The sequence below is a fragment of the Peromyscus leucopus genome, chromosome 3, assembly GCF_004664715.2.
Source record: "Peromyscus leucopus breed LL Stock chromosome 3, UCI_PerLeu_2.1, whole genome shotgun sequence".
NCBI lineage: Eukaryota > Metazoa > Chordata > Mammalia > Rodentia > Cricetidae > Peromyscus > Peromyscus leucopus.
The window spans coordinates 74,589,493-74,607,145 of record NC_051065.1 but is presented as its reverse complement, the minus strand read 5'-3'; the positions used below and the strand labels follow the sequence as shown (position 1 = coordinate 74,607,145).

The 17,653-nt window shown below is 40.6% G+C and overlaps 1 protein-coding gene across 4 annotated transcripts in view; it reads left to right on the top strand.

Annotated features, from left to right (window-relative positions):
* Pde1c (phosphodiesterase 1C) overlaps positions 1 to 17,653 on the top strand; it is a 413,422-nt gene that overhangs the window by 379,629 nt on the left and 16,140 nt on the right. For all 4 annotated transcript variants that reach the window (XM_028864090.2, XM_028864093.2, XM_028864092.2 and 1 more), the window contains one exon: positions 14,155 to 14,223. In XM_028864090.2, coding sequence (XP_028719923.1) covers positions 14,155 to 14,223 — 69 coding nt within the window. The remainder of the gene's footprint in view (positions 1 to 14,154; positions 14,224 to 17,653) is intronic.

Genomic DNA, 17,653 nt, shown 5'->3' with positions numbered 1-17,653 from the left:
TCTTCTATTGATGTGAGGAGACACCATGAATAAGGAAACACTTAGAAAATAAAGCATTTGGGGTTGGAGATTTAGCTCAGTGATAGAGCACTTGCCTAGCAAGCACAAGGCCCTGGGTTCGGTCCTCAGCTCCAGAATAAATAAATAAATAAATAAATAAATAAATAAGTAAATAAATAACTTTTAAAAAAGAAAATAGGGCTGGAGAGATGGCTCAGCCATTAAAGGCTAGGCTCACAACCAAAAATATTAAAAAAAAAAAAAAGAAAGAAAAGAAAAGAAAAGAAAGCATTTAATCTGGGTCTTATTATTCCCGAGAGTAGTAGAGTCCATGACCATCATGGCAGGAAGCAGACAGACATGGTGCTGGAGCCATAGCTGAGGGTTTTATATGCTGGTACATATACAAACAGCAAGCAGAGAGAGGGAGAGAGAGTGATGCCAGGTCTGGTGTGGGCTTTTGAAACCTCAAAACTCACTCCCAGTGACACACCTCCTGTAACAAGGCCACACCTACTCCAAAAAGACCATAGCTTCTAATCCTTCCCAAACAGTTCAACTAACCAGGGGACCAAACATTCAAACATATGAAATTATGGGAACTATTATTATTCAAACCACCATACCTACTCAATGAATTCCACACCATTGAGATACTCAGTTCTAAAGCCAAGGTAGACAGTGACTGAGGAATAACAACCAAGGCTGTTCTCTGGCCTCCACACATACATACATGTACATAAAGAGAGGGTCAGAGGCAGGGAAAAGAGAAAAGTCAGAATAAAAGTGGAGGCATAAAGTAAAACTAATAGCCCAGGAAATTTTAGCAAAGAGCCTCCCCAGTTCCCAGCAATAAGTCACACACTCTGAGTTTCTTGGAAACCTGAATATATATGGGCAGAAATCACTTAAAATCCCATGTCATCTGTGAGATCAAAGCACATTGGTGTTTCAGAAGAAAGATGGCTCCCCTTACAGCTCAAAACAGTATATGCACTGAGTATTTCCTCTCAAAGTGCCAAGCCCAGCACAGCCAGCCAAAATTGCATTCCTGCTTAAAGGGCTGTCTTAGTGAGGGTTTTAGTTTTGTTTTTTGTTTTTTCTTTTATTGCTGTGAAGAAACACCATGACCACGGCAACTGTTATAAATAAAAACATGTAATTGAAGTGGCTCTCTTACAGTTTCAGTGCTTTCGTCCATTATCATCAGGACGGGGAGCATGGTGGCATGCAGGCAGATGTGGTGCTGGAGCTGAGAGTCCTATATCTTGACTCAGAGGCAACAGGAAGTTAACTGATGATCACACTGAGGGAACCTTGAGAAGAGACCTCAAAGCTTGCCCCCACAGTGACACACTTCCTTTAATAAGGCCATACCCACTCGAATAAGGCCACACCTCCTAATAGTGCCATTCCTTATGAGATTATGAGGGCCAGCTACATTCAAACTGCCACAAGGGCTCAGATTTCTGCATATAGCCCTATGATCCTAAGTCTCGCCAAGGTTGACAGAGTGAATACGGAGTCCCTGATGGAGCAACAACAGGGAATCAAACATTCAAATCTATGAACCTATGGGGCTATCCTCATTTAAACTGTAACATTTCATACCCTGGGCCTCACAGGCTTGTAGCCATATCAGAAAACAAAATGCGTTTAGTCCAACTTCAAAAGTCCCCCATCTTTCACAGTCTCAAGACTATTTAAAAGTCCAAAGTCTAAAGCCTCAAGTCAAAGGGCTTAGATCTCCCTCTCCTTCCAGCTCTGCTGACTACAACACAATTCACTTTCTTGGACTGCTGTCCACTCCCTGTTTGAGGCTCTCAGCAGACACCCCACAGCTCTGGCATCTTCAACATCTTGGGGTCTCCAACACAATCAAATCTTCACTTTCACAGCTTTAAACAATGGCCTCTCCAAGAGTCCCTGCAAGAGACTTCCTGCCACAAGCCTGGCCTCAGTCAGTTGCTTTCCTTAACTGCAGAGGAAAATTCTACAAACTCTTTACTCTGCTACCCTTGACTCTAATGTCAGAACCACAGGGCTGAAAGATGCTAAGTTCTGTCTGCTTGGGGTGGAACTTCCAAGTTATATTTGTATAAACTTTGATTTGGGGATACTTCCCTTTGTTGTATAAGCTTTCCTTTAATTACAAATTGGAAGCTTAGCTTAGAGGGATTTTGCCCTGAGGGCATCAGGCTTTCTTTAAATTTCTCGTCTCTTTGAGCACAAGACTTATGTCCAACACTAAATTTCCTGGTGTTCTTTTACTCCTCAAACTGTGCATTTTATATTGCCTTTTCCCCTGTTTGCTCTTTTTCATTGTAGACCTGCATAAGCGTGATCATTAATAACCATATGACATAGTGAATAATAGACAGTCTTGAAATCTCCTCTGCTGAGGAAGGAACTTAATCCAAAAGTCTTCAATTTAGCACCCAGAAGATCTTTAGAAAAAGGGTGGAGAACAGCTACATTCTTTGGCAAAATGTTGTAAGAATGGTTTCTAGTCCAGTTACTAATATTGTTCCCCTAGGCAACCTCTTGAGCTGAGCTTCCACAATCCACATTGCTGTCAGCACTACTGTCTTCCAAGCTTCTACTAGGATGGCCCATGAAGTCACGCTTACAGCATTCAACTGCTTTCCAAATCCCAAGTCCCAAAGTCTTACACATTCAAAAACTTGTATGGTTGGGTCCTGGCCGTCACCTTCCTCTCCCTGCTGTGCAGGGTCTGTTATTGTCACTGTGGATGTGAGGGTTCCTGCTGAGCCTTGTCTAGGGTGTGCTGCCCTGGTTCAAGGATTACACAGCATATCTGGCCATGCCCAGGGATATTTGCTGCTTGTCAGGAGCTACCAGTAACCTTAGTGGGAGAGAGGTGGCCTCTGAGAGGCCATCATAGAAGGTCAGGCTCTCCGAAGGTACCTAGACAATGGGCTGAACAAGTTTTCAGTTCCTAGTTTCTCCAGCTGCTGCCATCAGGCAGAGTCTAGGGGAGAGATGAGATGTCCAGAGCTGAGCAAAATGAGCCACACCCTGGGGCTGTTCCATCACATAATATAATGGGGGAGAGAATACCTATCATATGCTAACAAATAAAACCACCAGTACCATGAATAGATTATATTATTTGAGTTATTGGCTTAAATGATCTCATAGTGCCCCCAAATATAACAGGTCATTGTCAAAACTGTTGGCTGTCCTCCACAACCTGATGGTAAGACCCTATTGCTGAAGACAACACATACTTACACCATAGAAAATGGAGAAATTAAGCTGATAATCAACTGGAAGCCTTACCTCTACTGACTGCCACTCATAGTGATGGAAGGTGCTATGCAAAATAGACAAAACCACATACTGGTATCTTAATCTGCAGCTACAGGGGGAGGTTTTGTGTAAGCAAGCAGTTTAACAGAAGCTAAGGTAAGCAGGTAACTGAAGGGGGAGGTTTGCACAAGTAGGCAATTTAATAGAAGCTAAGATAAGTTAGCTGAGGCATTTTGACCATGGGTTTCTAGAAGAGAGCTGGGCAATTTCCCATGGGATTCTCCATCAAAAATGTCAAACTCTAGTTAAACCTGAAGTGGACTTAGCAAGAGTAAAAGATGAAGGAATTTGTGCACTGTCTTGCCCTGCCATGCCCGCAAGGTATGTCCACTGGTGCAATGGTGGCATAAATGTTATGGGAGTAGCAGACACTTTTCAAATTGGATTTAAGGCTCACCCCATAAGATGGAACAAGTACCCGACATTTTCAATAAAGCTAAGGATCTGAAACTAGATAGGACATGAGCCCTAGGGGATAAAAACCTAACTACTATTATTCTGCTAAATTCAATAACAGTAAAAATACTGTTCACTGTATTATCCAACCCTCATCAGAGAAGCATCTTGAAGTAGATGGCAATTAACACAGAGACCCATAACTAGACAATGCACAGAGTGAGAGACTTTGGAGCACTCAGTCCTAAATGAGATGTCTTTATCACATCTCCCTCCCCTTAAGGGATCAATGTAGAACAGGAGGTGGAAAGATTGTAAAAATCTAGAGATGGTAGATGACCTCAAGGAAACAATGTTTTCTAGACAGAACAGGTCTGATGTACATTTGAACTCACAGAGACAGAACACTGTGCACACAAGACTTGTACAAACTCAGTCCAGACAAAATCTCAGCATGGAAAAGCAGAAGCTAAGAAGCTATTTGTAATAGCTACTGGAAAAGGAAAAATCAGTTTTCTTCAGTAGAATGACAAAGGGGTATATTAACCACTCTCTAAGACAAGCCTCATGTTCGGAGTAGTTAACCATCACTAATTGGACTGCATGCTTTTTGGGCTTTCCCCCTTTTAAAAAAAGAGCAAGAGACAGGAAGAGAGGAAGGGAGGAAAGAAGAGAGGGAGAGAGAGAGAGAGAGAGAGAGAGAGAGAGAGAGAGAGAGAGAGAGAGAGAGAGAGAGAGAGAAGAGGGAGAGAGAACATGATATTGGATGTGTGAGGATCTTGGGGAAGTTGGGGTGTGGAAGGAAAAGAGGAAACAGTCCCCAGCATCCAAAATCTGTCTCTGCTTATATCTTACCATGATATTCTAGGGTAGGAAAAACTCATTGTTCATCCTCACATTTCCAGTTCTGGGTTCCTGCTTCCTCTCATACTAATCATTTAGTAGAGCATCCTGTTATCTTTGCCTGGACTGTGATGGTGAAATTTTGTCCATTAGCACAAATTTTAGTCATCCCAGTTCTCTAAATATGACATTACTAATAGCATAAATATGGTGGTTTGAATGAGAATTGGACAATTGGCCCATTTGTTTAAATATACACTCCTCAGTTCATGAAATTAATTAGGAAGGATTAAAAATTATGGCCTTGTGGAGAGTGTGTGTCACTGTGGGGTGAGCTTTGAGGTTTTTAAATTAAATTTATTTTTTGATTTTACATCCCAACCACATTTTCCTCTCCCTCCTCTCTTCCCATTCCTCCTACCTCTCCTCAACCACGACCCCTCAATCCACTCCTCTGTTTCTGTTCAGAAAGGGACAGGCCTCCCATGGATATCAACAAAGCATAGCATATCAAGTTGCAGTAAGACTAAGCACCTCTCCTTGTATTAATGTCCAGAGCTATTCCCCAGTGGTGGATGGGTCCTGCAGAGGGTGTAAGGAGTCGGTAGGAGAAAGAAGTGAGCCAGGCCATGATGGTCAGGAGAGTCTTGCAGCCTGACTGACTAGTAGCCAGAGTGTTTCTTTATTTATACAGAATTTAGTTAGCAGGGATACATTCATGATGTTCAAAAACATAGATCATATCATTTTTGTTTTTGGACATGTGTTTCACTTTCTTTTGCTCATCTTTTAGTCATCATTAATAAACTATGACAGAACAGAGTTATCATTTCCAATCATTTTCCCTCAAGTTTTGACATCATTAATAAACAGAGTTATCATTCTTATTCATTAACCCCATAACCCAATTTTTGAGAATCTAGAGGCATATGACAGCCTGTGCTTAGGCTGGTTATTTTGGTTGCTTCAAGGACATTAGACTAAAACAAAATCTTCAACCACCCTGGGCATTTTGCCATGTCCCAAGCAGTGTATTATTAACTCTTAGTGGTCAGAGTGCCCAGGAAAAACCCTCAGGCTAAAGCTGCAGTTATTACAATCAATGTTCACATTTATATCCTTATAGAATTTGTCTATATGTCTAATCCTGACATTCTGTTGTCCCTTGGTCATATGACATTATAGTGGCTCTACATGAGCTAACTTCTAAGACAGGGAGGTCCTAACACCTCATACTTTTATCATCTTTCCACTCCATACTTTACTTATCAATATGTTTCTATGTAGGGCAGAGTTGTATGCCACATAATTGTCTGAGTGTACAGTGGGAAGAGCCTTGTAATCTCAACTGTGGGCAATTCCTCTAGCCCACTGAATCTTGTTGACCTTTTAAATTTTACTTTGTTTTGAATATCTTGTTCCAGTGTAAGTACAGGGGCAGATGTTTCAAGAATGTCTCATAGCCTCATGAAGAGATATCTGGCTTCTTCTTTATGTGTCACAACCTCCAAGGCATAAGGAAGACCTTAAAGTAGATAAGGATATCTCCCTCAAAGTGTGTGTGGGGCATGGAATAATATGTTCAGGACTTTCCTGGATAAGCTTAGAAGCAGCTTTCCTGGGAGAAGGAATAAATGATTCATAAGGAATTTTCCATCAATCCAACATCCTCAAATTGTATAAATATTAAAAGTACCCCAAGTATGTAACAGGCGGAGATGAAAACCAAAGTTGGCATGGCAGCCATCATGTGGCTCAGTTCTGCTGGATCTTTGTCAAGCAGCTGTGCTGGCTCTATGACTTCTGCCATTCCCATCAGATATGGCTGTGCCATATTAAGGCTGAGCAAGGCAACCCATTATGAGGAATAGGTTCTCAAGAGCCAGCTAAAGCATTAGGGAGATGCTGCTCCCACTGTTAGGAGTCCCACATGTAGACCAAGCTGCACAACTGTCACATATAAGTAGAGGGCCTACCTTGGTCCCATGCAGGCTACTCGGTTGCTGGTTCAGACTCTGTGAGTTCCAACAAACCAGGTTAGTTGTTTCTGTGCATTTTCTTGTGATGTCCTTGACCCCTCTGGCTCCTATAATTTTTCCTTCCTCTCTTCAGCAGGATTCCCAGAGCTTGGCCTAATGCTTTGGCTGTGGATCTCTGCATCTGTTTCTATCAGTTACTGGATGAAGGCTCTCTGATGACAATTGGGGTAGTCACCAATCTGATCACAGGAGATGGCCAGTTCAGGCTACATGTTCACTATTGCTAGGAGTCTTAACTTGGGTCATCCTTGTAGATTCCTGGGAGTTTCCCTTGCATCAGGTTTCTACCCGACTCCAAAATGCCCCCCTTTCCACTCATCTCTTTTAGTACTCTCCCCCTCCATCCATCCTCCAAACCCAATCCCTAGAGTTCCCATCCCAACCCACCTTTAGTTCACCCAGGAGATCTCTTCTATTTCCCCTTCTCAGGGAGATCCATGTGTTACCATCCTTGTTACCTAGCCTCTCTGGTTCTGTGGATTGTAGTATGGTTATCCTTAGTTTACAGCTGATATCTATTTATGAATGAGTACATACCATGTTTATCTTTTCTGGGTCTGGGTTACCTCACTCTATGGTATTTTTCTAGTTCCATCCATTTGCCTTCAAATTTCCTAATGTCATTTTTAACAGCTGAGTACTATTCCATTGTGTAAATCTACCATATTTTCTTTATCAATTCTTCGGTTGAGGGGTTTCCAGGTTCTGGCTATTACAAACAAAGCTTCTATACACATAGTTAAGCAAGTGTCCTTGTAGTATGATTGAACATCCTTTGGGTATATGCCAAAGAGTGGTATCTCTGGGTCTTGAGGTAGATTGATTACAAATTTTCTGAGAAACTGCCCTATTGATTTCCAAAGTGGCTGTACAAGTTTGCACTCCCACCAGCGATGGAGGAGTGTTCCCCTTGCTCCACATCCTCTCCAGCATAAACTGTCATTTGTGTTTTTAATCTTAGCTATTCTGACAGGTGTAAGATAGAATCTCAGAATTGTTTTGATTTGCATTTTCCTGATGGCTAAGATTGTTTAACATTTCTTGAAGTGTTTCTCTGCCATTTGAGATTCTTTTGTTGAGAATTCTCTGTTTAGGTCAATACCTCATTTTAAAAATTGGATTATTTGGGTTTTTTTTTTATGTCTAGTTTCTTAAGTTCATTATATATTTTAGAAATCAGCCCTCTGTCAGATGTGGGGTAGGTGAAGATCTTTCCCCATTCTGTAGGCTGCTGTTTTGTCCTATTGACAGTGTCCTTTGCCTTATAGAAGCTTTTCAGTTTCATGAGGTCCCATTTATTAATTGTCCATCTTAGTGTCTGGTGTTTGATTCAGAAGTTGTCCCCTGTGCCAGTGCATTCAGGGCTATTTCCCATTTTCTCCTCTATCAGGTTCAATATAACTGGATTCATATGAGGTCTTTTATCCACTTGAACTTAAGTTTTATGCAGGGTGATAGATATAGATTTATTTGCATTCTTTTTTACTTTCTTTTTATTTATTCTCTGTGTCTATAAATCATGTATCTTGATCCCACTCATTTTCCCATCCCTTCATATACAACCGTTGCCCCTGTATTCCTCCCAAAATAAAACAAAATTTAAAAGAAATTGTGTTTTAAGAAAAGAGAGGGAGTTATTAAAAAAAATCTCATCATGAAAGCTGCTGTGTGACACAGTGAGTCACTCAATAAGCCCTTTTGTCCATATATCTTTACTTGCAAGTGTTCATTGCAAAGAGTCATTGGTCTGGTTTGTGGCCTCTGTTTTCTACTACACTATTGATGCTGGTCCCTCACTAAGCCTCTTCTTGGATATCGTGTTGTTGCCCTGTATTGTGGCGATCCTGCAGCTTTGGGTGTACAGGACTGGTCCCTTCACATGCTCCAGCAGATCATAGATGCAGTGGCTCTTGGGGTAGGCCAAATCATAACCCTGGTTCTGGGCCTGGGCAGCTGTAGGGTTGGTCCATCTACCTGTTCTCCCCTGTCCTTACTACCAGGGTGAGGTCTCCAGCTTTGTCCTGGCTAATTCACCTCTTATAGCAATGAGCAAGGGTTTAGGCCAGTTCTCCTGTTTTAAGACCCTCAGGGGTGGCTCCCCTATACCTACACCATTAAGGCTACTCTATTGCATTCCCTAAGCAAAGTACAGGGGACACTCTCCTGAGTGCTGCAGCTGGTAAGGAAGAGGGGCAGCTCTCTTCTGTTGCAGGTAGAGAGGAGCAAGGGGTAAGGGAGGCATCTCTCATCCTCCCAAACTGCCACATGACAGACAAGTAGTGGGGCCAGCTCTCCCATGCTTACAATTTGGGGGCTGGATCACTCATACCTCTGCCAACAGGTTGGCTCTATTGTGTTACCTAGATGAGCTGCAGGGTCTGCTTTCCCAAGTGTTATAGCTGGTGGAGAGGGCACAGGGACAGCTCTCCTGCTCTTGAGACCTTTGGGCCAGTTCTTACACCTGTCACAGGCATTGATAGGTGTGGTGGAAGGCAACTGTCCCCCACCTATGCTGCCACAGGACAGCTGAGTGATAGGGACAGCTCTGCCTTGCTTACTACTTCAGGGCTGGGTCAGCCATACCTGCACCAACAGGGATGGCTCCCCTGTGTTGCCCAGGCAAGGTGTAGAGGACCTGATCTCCCAAGTGTTGTAGCCCATGGGGGTCAGGGACAGCTCTCCCATTCTTATGTTTAGGTATATTCCTTGTATCCCTGATCTCTCCAAGACTTTTAGTGAGATGATCATGTATTTTTTTTTCTTTCAGTTTGTTTATATGGTGGACTATATTGACAGATTTTTGTATGTTGAACCATCCCTGCATCTCTTGGATGGAGCCCACTTGATCGTGGTGGATGATTTTTTTGATATGCTCTTGAATTCAGTTTGCCAGTATTTTACTGAGTATTTTTGAGTCAATGTTCATAAGGGAAATTGATGTGTGATTCTCTTTGTTGAGTCTTTGTGTGGATTGGGTATCAGGGTTAACTGTGGCCTCATACAAAGAATTTGGCAATGTTCCTTCTGTTTCTATTTTGTGGAATAATTTGAGGAGTTTTGGTATTAGCTCTTCTTTGAAACTCTGGTAGAGTTCTGCTCTGAAACCATCTTGCTCTGGGCTTTTTTTGATTAGAAGACTTTTAATGACCATTTTTTTTAAATTTCCTTAGGGGTTATAGGTCTTTTTAAATAGTTTATCTGGTCTTGATTCAATTTTGGTAGGTGGTGTCTATCAAGAAAATTTTCCATTTCTTTTAGATTTTCCAAATTTGTGGAGTACAGGTTTTTGAAATGTGACCTAATGATTATCTGGATTTCCTGTGTCTGTTGTTATATCCCCCTTTTCATTTCTGATTTTATTGATTGGGATGTTCTCTCTCTGCCTTTTAGTTAGTTTGGATAAGGTTTTGTCTATCTTGTTGATTTTCTCAACCAATTCTTTGTCTCACTGATTCTTTGTATTGTTCTTTTTGTTTCTATTTTATTGATTTCAGCCCTCAATTTGATGATTTCCTGCCTCCTACTCCTCTGGGGGTGTTTGCTTCTTTTTGTCCTAGAGTTTTCAGGTGTTCTGCTAAGTTACTAATATGAGATTTCTCCAAACTCTTTATGCAGGCTCTTAGTGCTATTTTCCTCTAATCAAGGCTTTCATTGTGTCCCATTTTCATTGAATTCTAGGACGTCTTTAATTTCTATCTTTATTTCTTCCCTAACCGAGTAGTAATTCAGTTGGGAGTTGTTTAGTTTCTCTTATTTTGTAGGCTTTCTGTAGTTTCTGTTGTTGTTGAACTCCAACTTTAATCCCTGGTGATCTGATAAGATACAGGGGGTTATTTCAATTTTCTGTGTGCCTGTTAAGACCTGCTTTGTGGTAGAATATATGGTCAATTTTGGAGAAGGTTCCATGAGGTTTTGAGAAGAAGGTATATTTGATGTTTGGGTGAAATGTTCTGTAGATATTTTTTAGGTCCATTTAAGTCATAACATCTGTTAGTTCCATTATTTCTGTTTAGTTTCTATCTGATTGACCTGTTCATTGCTGAGACTGAGGTGTTGAAGTCTCCCACTATTAATGAATGAGTGGGGTTTGATATGTGATTTAAGCTTTAGTTATATTCCTTTTACAAATGTGGGTGTCTTTGTATTTGGGGCATAGATGTCCAGAATTGAGACATCATCTTAGTGGTTTTGTTCTTTGATGAATATGAAATGTTCTTCTCCATCTTTTTTTATTAATTTTGGTTTGAAGTCTATTTTGTTAGATATTAGGATAGCTACACCAGCTTGTTTCTTAGGTTCTTTAGACTGGAAAGTCTTTATCCAGCCCTTACTCTGAGGTAATGTCTATCTTTGAAGTTGAGGTGTGTTTCTTGTTGAAGCAGAAGGTTGGATCCTATTTTCATATCCATTCTGTTAGTTTGTGTCTTTTTATTGGTCAATTGAGTCCATTGATATTTAGAGATATCACTGACCAATGATTGTTAATTCCTGTTAATTTATTGTTGTTGTTGTTGTTGTTGTTGTTGTTGGTGGTGGTGGTGGTGGTATGTGTGCCGTGTGTTTTGTGTGTGTGTGTGTGTGTGTGTGTGTGTGTGTGTGTGTGTGTGTGTGTGCTTCCCTTCTTTTGGTTTTGCTGGTGTGCGATTATCTAGTGCCTGTGTTTTATAGATACAGCTAACTTTTTTCGGCTGGAATTTTCCTTCCAGTACCTTCTGTAGAGCTAGATTTTTGGAAAATTAAATTTGATTTTGTCATAAAATGTCTTGTTTTCTCCATTTATGGTGATTGAAAATTTTCCTGGGAATAGTAGTCTTGGCTGGCATCCATTGTCTCAGAGTCTGCAAGACATCTGTCCAGGTTATTTTGGCTTTTAGAGTCTCCATGGAGAAGTCAGGTATAATTCTGATAGGTCTTTATATGTTACTTGGACTTTTTCCTTTGCAGCTTTTAATATTCTTTCTTTATTCTGTATGTTTAGTGTTTTGATTATTATGTGGGGATGGGACATTTTTCTGGTCCAGTCTATTTGGTGTTCTCTAGGTTTTGTACCTTTATAGGCTTGTCCTTCTTTTGCTTATGTTTCAGTGGTGCTGGGATGTTCAGGTCTTGCTGTTGTAGGATAGCTGGGCTCTGGTGATGACATATTACCCTTTCTGTTATTGATTGTTTTCTTACATTGGTATGTAGGCATCTGGGTTTGGGATGATTAAAGATCTAGATGTTGATTCCCGTGTTTGTCTTTGTTGGATGAGTGTTTGCTCCTTGGCTTCTGTTTCCTGTCTGGTCTTCTGGTCTAAGTGGCCAAGGGTTCTGGTGCTTGGTGAGTCTTCAGGTCCAGTGGGGTGTTTCCACTGGGGTTTTGAGGGTCTTAGGTCCCTTGATCCATTCTGGCATCTGGTAAAGCCAAAGTCTTCTTGTGTCTCAATCTGGCCTGGCCTCCAATAAAGCCTGAGTCTTTCTCTGGGTTACCTGGGACCAGCCTTGCCTCAAGTAGAGCTACTTGGGCTATTCTTCTGACTGGTGTGGACTGTATGCATGCCTATGGCATCTGTTCTTCCAACTGATATTGACTATATCTGGGGCTATGAAGTTTACCAGAGTTCTGAAGAAGGGCTGGCCATGGGGAAGATGATGAGTTGGGAGGGGTTGGGCAGTGGTATGGGTCTTGGGGGAGTATAATCCAGGGGTGGCCACAGTCCAGCTGATTGGCAGGTGACTCACCTGCTTGTCCACTGGTGAGGGCTACATCAGAGCAGTGGGATGACTCTGGAGTTGGGGGCAGGGCCCAGCAGTGGCTCTGAGATGGGAGGGGGCTGACCACAGGACAGGAGGGTCACCCACATGTTGTAGCTGTGGTGGTCTGCACCTCAGTGGCAGAAGTCCTCTGGTGTTAGGAGCAAGGCCCATCAGCCTCAGGACCAGGGACTAGTTGGGATGGTGTGGGTTAGGGGAGGAATGGGGGAGGGGGGCAGAATCTAGGGAGAGATACAGTTCCACTGGCAGATGGGTCAATCACCCATTCTGACTCGTGTGGTCTTAGCCTGCTTGGCAGAAGTCTTCTGTGGTTAGGGGGAGGGCCCAGCAGAGCGGCTTTGATCTTTTAAAAGACTTGTGACATTTTCATTGCTTTTTCTCTCTGCCTCCTACTTGTGAAACAAGATGTGAACACTCAGCTATTCCTGCTTTCATGGCTTTGCTCCACCATTGTAGACTCTAATACTCTGAAACTGTAAGCCAAATTAAATGTATTCTTTTCTAAGTTGCCTTAGTCATGGTGTTTTGTCACAGCAGTAGAAAAGTAACTAAGATATTGGGCAGCTGCAGGAGCTCATAAAAGAAATAACACTGGCTTATGTATATTCTTAGCCTATTTTTTTTCTGGCCACGCATGATGGCACATGCCTATAACACAATATTCAGGAGACTAAGACAGAAAAACACTGAGGTCAAGACCAACATGAGTTACACAGTGAAACACTCTATCATTCAACCAATGAGAATTTTCATTTTTACCAGCCCATTGAAGGAATTATCATATGGATTGCTGCTAGATTATGGCTTCCATTGCCTCTTTTTCCTCAATATAGATGACAAAATAAAGTAATAAGAAATCTGAGCAGATAATATTTATAACTATATAATATATATGCACATATATGTCTACATCACTTTATATATTTATATATAAATATAGGTGTGTAAATGGATTTGTGTGTGTACATGTGTAAGAGGTATGCATGTCAGAAATCTGTCCTTTTACTGAACAATTCTGTCTCCCTTTGTTTTATTCCTTTGGTTTGCTTTTTCTTTTCTTTTTTTCCCACCTTATCCTGGAGGCTGCCTCTTCATCTCTTCATTATGCACTCAACTGTTTATATGAAAAAAGATAATCATTTTCCTACTGAGAGTTAGTCACCATATTCTGGATGCTCCAGGACCCCACTACTGTAGCATAAGTATTGTTCCTCAGTTTCTGAGTGCTCTAACACACCTTGGCTTGTCGGAATACTTGGATATAATTGTTACTTCACTCATTTCCAGGTAAAGATCTGAGACTCAGTCAGATCCCATTCATGGCTTAAGATCTGATAGCAGGGAAAGGATATAGCTAAAACAGTTCAAAACCTGTGATTCTTCAGTTCTGAATCCTAAACTTTCCATTTCCCAACTGGTGAATCCTACCCTACATGCATATTATAACTACCTAGGATTTTAGAAAATGATAGGCTCCACTTTAGAACACTGAAAGCAGCATCTCTGGAAACAAAACGTTTAAGAGTTCCTACTAATACTGAGGTGGTCTGCTCAAACATTGGTTCCAGCATGCCAAGCTACTACCCAGAGGTATGGAGTATAATTCTACAAAGGCACAAGCTGAACTCCTGGCTTTTCTGCATCATAGACTCCACAGTGCCCTGGAACCCTGACCTGCCATCTTTTCCATGTTATCTTCAGACCCAGACTTCCATGTCAGATGAACATTGCCAGTCCAAGCTGACCCACATTTATACTTTTCTTAAAATCTTCTTTTTCCTCTTTACAGGTACAAAGAAGCGTTCTCATGACTCACCCGCTCCAAGTACTAGTTCTACAAGTCGCCTTACCTTGCCAGGTAGGTCAATGGCATTGCCCTATTATCTCAATGACCACAGACAACAGAAAGAACTAGTGTTTCAAGAATTAGGAACAGCAGCTGTAGTAGGCCTCTGTCCAAGTCCACTATTTCAGGGAGCTTTGTGTCTGTTGCCTTTACTTGTGACTTTGTTCCAGATATGACCATATTGTTTCCTAGCAATGGACCTGTGCTCTTTCTTGGGCAGCCTGTGAAGTATCCACTTCTGAGAGGCAGGTAGTGCAGGGAAAATGAATGGGCAGAGAGAGACAGATAGATGATAGATAGATAGATAGAGAGATAGATAGATAGATAGATAGATAGATAGATAGATAGATAGACAGACTTGGATTCAAACCCCAGGCTTGTCGAGTTAACTTTGCAACCTCATCTATGCTCCTTTATCTTGGATTAGAAATGACACTTCTAACCCTAGTACCCTCTATCATAGTGTCATAACTAACAGCAGGCACAGTTAAGGTCCACTCTTGTAAATATGGAAATGTATGTGAGCCAGATCCCTTCTAGCATCTCCTAGGAAAATATTCACCCATGATGATCAGCTGTAAGGGAAGTAACTGTCAGTGCAAGGGAAGACAAACATCTGCTAGTCTCACCAAGTCCATGCACAGCCTTACACTCCTATTACAATTTTAACCACAGTGGGACTTGTTTTGAGGAAGAGATGTTATAAAAGGTAAACATGGCCAGTGTAAACTCATTTGTAATGATAAGAAAGACTCCAGGAACAAAAAAATTCTGTTTATTGCTAATGTTACCCATTACCCAATAACTAAGATCCCCTCTTCTCCTAGGTCTTAATACGCATCTTTTCTTGAATTCACTTTGTATCTTATATAGAATTTTGTTTTTTCTCTTTTGAAATTTACTGTTATATTAAAGGGCTTTCCTACATGTTAGTAAATTAAACAATATCTTGGCATTTAGCTAATATGTCTATGATTATGTCAGTTTACTTACATGTTTAATGACAACTTTATATTTGTGCAGTTTGCATGTTATTATCATAATCATGTTACATTATTGTCCATAAATATTTGGTTTCTAAGTATGGAGTGAGTGAGATTGCTGGGATAGAAATTCCTAGTTAAGAATATATAGATATTTAGGTTCTTGTTAAGATATACTTTGGTGATATTGATTTTTATTTCTTATTATAATTAATTCATTAATGTGTACATTTCACTATTTTTATCAATATGCTAAATATTATATTTTATAGTTTACCATTTTGATGAGAAAATTGACATTTCATCCACATTTTATTTGTTTTCATCATCTTACAAATACCTGTTTACTAATATAAACTTATCTTTTAGATTTCTGCTTTGGGAAATTACTATATTTCATCCATTATGAGAAGCATCTTGTCTTGTATTTTAATCCCTCTGAAATCAGGCTTTTTTAAGAAAAATTATTATTCCTTTGCATTAGGTTTCTACATTGTCCTGCTCAATACCCCCAATTCCAGTCATCTTTCCCAGTACTCTCTCCCTCCACCTCCACCCCCTGCCTAGCCTGATCCAGTTTGTAATCCATGGTTTATAAATATTAAATTAACATTTTTCTTGCTTGTAGGTGCAATATTCCCTCACTTCACAATTAGTGGTATGCTAGACAGATGAAACATAATCAACATTGACTTGCTATTCCTGTTTATGTTCTATTGATTCAGTCATTCTCTGCTAAGAAGACTTAAATTTTCTTGCTTCTGTGACTGCATGAAACTAATTTTCCTTGGTGCATTTCTGTTTGCAGCTCTCTCTAAACCATCCAGTTAGAATTAATATTGCATTGTAATGAGTCTTTCTATGTCCTGCCAGCCAGTTCCCAAGTAACAACATAGAGACTTATAATTAACTATGAAAGCTCAGCCTATAGCTTAGGCTTGTTCTTAACTAGCTATTATATCTTAATAAATCCATATTTTTAATCTACATTCTACCACTTGGCTTTTTACATTTTTTTCATTCTGTGCCCCTGACTTGTTCTGCATCTCACTGGCATTTTTTCCTCTACATGTCAGCTCCTCTCTTTACCCAGAAATTCTGCCTATTTTCTCAGCCTAACTATTGGGCATTTAGCTCTTTATTAAATCAATCACAGTAATGTATCTTTATGTAGCATAATCAAATGTCTCACAACATTTTTCCCTTTTTGTCTAAGTAAAAAGAAAGGTTTTTAACTCTGACATGTAAAACTATATACAATAAGAACAATTATCAAGTAAGAATTACATTTAAAATGTCCAGTTTACCTGTATTTGGCAAATTCAGAGAAAATATTCCATTATCTATCCTATTTTGGTGAATTAAAAGTTTTATACCTAATTTACTTTCTATCCTAACTTCTATTACCAATCTAAAACTATCTTTTTAGACCTCAAAACATTTTCTTAGATAACAACTTAAGCTTTTATGTCTCCCAACCCTGTATATTTTACACTTCCTTTGTGATGGTAGTCTTGTATTTCATCTGAGTTTGTCAGTCTAAACTTGGTCCAGAGTCTTAACTTCTAAGTTCTGATCCATATCCGAAGCCTATTGAGTAGAGTAGGTGCTTCTCAAAATGCATGACACAATCACCGGCACTCTGTCCAGCAGATGTCAGCGCTCTCTGGCCCCTTCCTGCCTCAGGAACTGTACATGTTTCCTCCTTCTGACTTAGATAGCTTTATGGCTCAGTACTCAGATATGTCTTGTGCCATCTCAAGTTCCACTTTATTGGAGCTTTTGGTGGTATTATAGACAATTATTAACCAGCAAACAGTAGCTTTAAAAATCACTGATCATGTAGTTAGTTGAATGAACCTAGCTGAAGATTTTAAGATTTAGGCATTAACACTATTTTCATGGCTAGATTCAGCATGATCACATCAATCAGCTGCAGGCTATTTGATTCAGTCATTAAGCAAGGAAACTCTCTTTGTAAATTCTGACCAGGATGACCTGAGATGTTGACAGATACTCCTCTGCTCCAAACACATGCAGAGGTGAACAAAATAGAAAAATAAATTACAGTCTTTAGAGGCAGTGTAAGAGACCAACAGCTCTGGGAACCAGAAACAACAGAGAATTATACAAGGTACTCGATATCACAGGACTGATGCCGTGGGACAGCTGTGCTTCACCGCACAAGCAGGCACTCTTAGGAAGGTACAGAATGGACTAAGAATCCTCGGGGATGCAGGCTTCCAGAGAGGGACCGAGTCAGAATACAAGACAGGGGTCAAAAAGGGTAAAGCCCCTGATGCTGGCCTTCGTTTGGAACTCCAGTTTGAGCTACTGACCTGGAGCAATGGACAGACAGCCATGTGCCTTCTTACCAGCCAGGGCCAACACTGGAAGTGAATCTCCAGCTCTTTCAATATGACTGTGGGGCTTTAGAAACAAGTATTGTCATAAGCCAT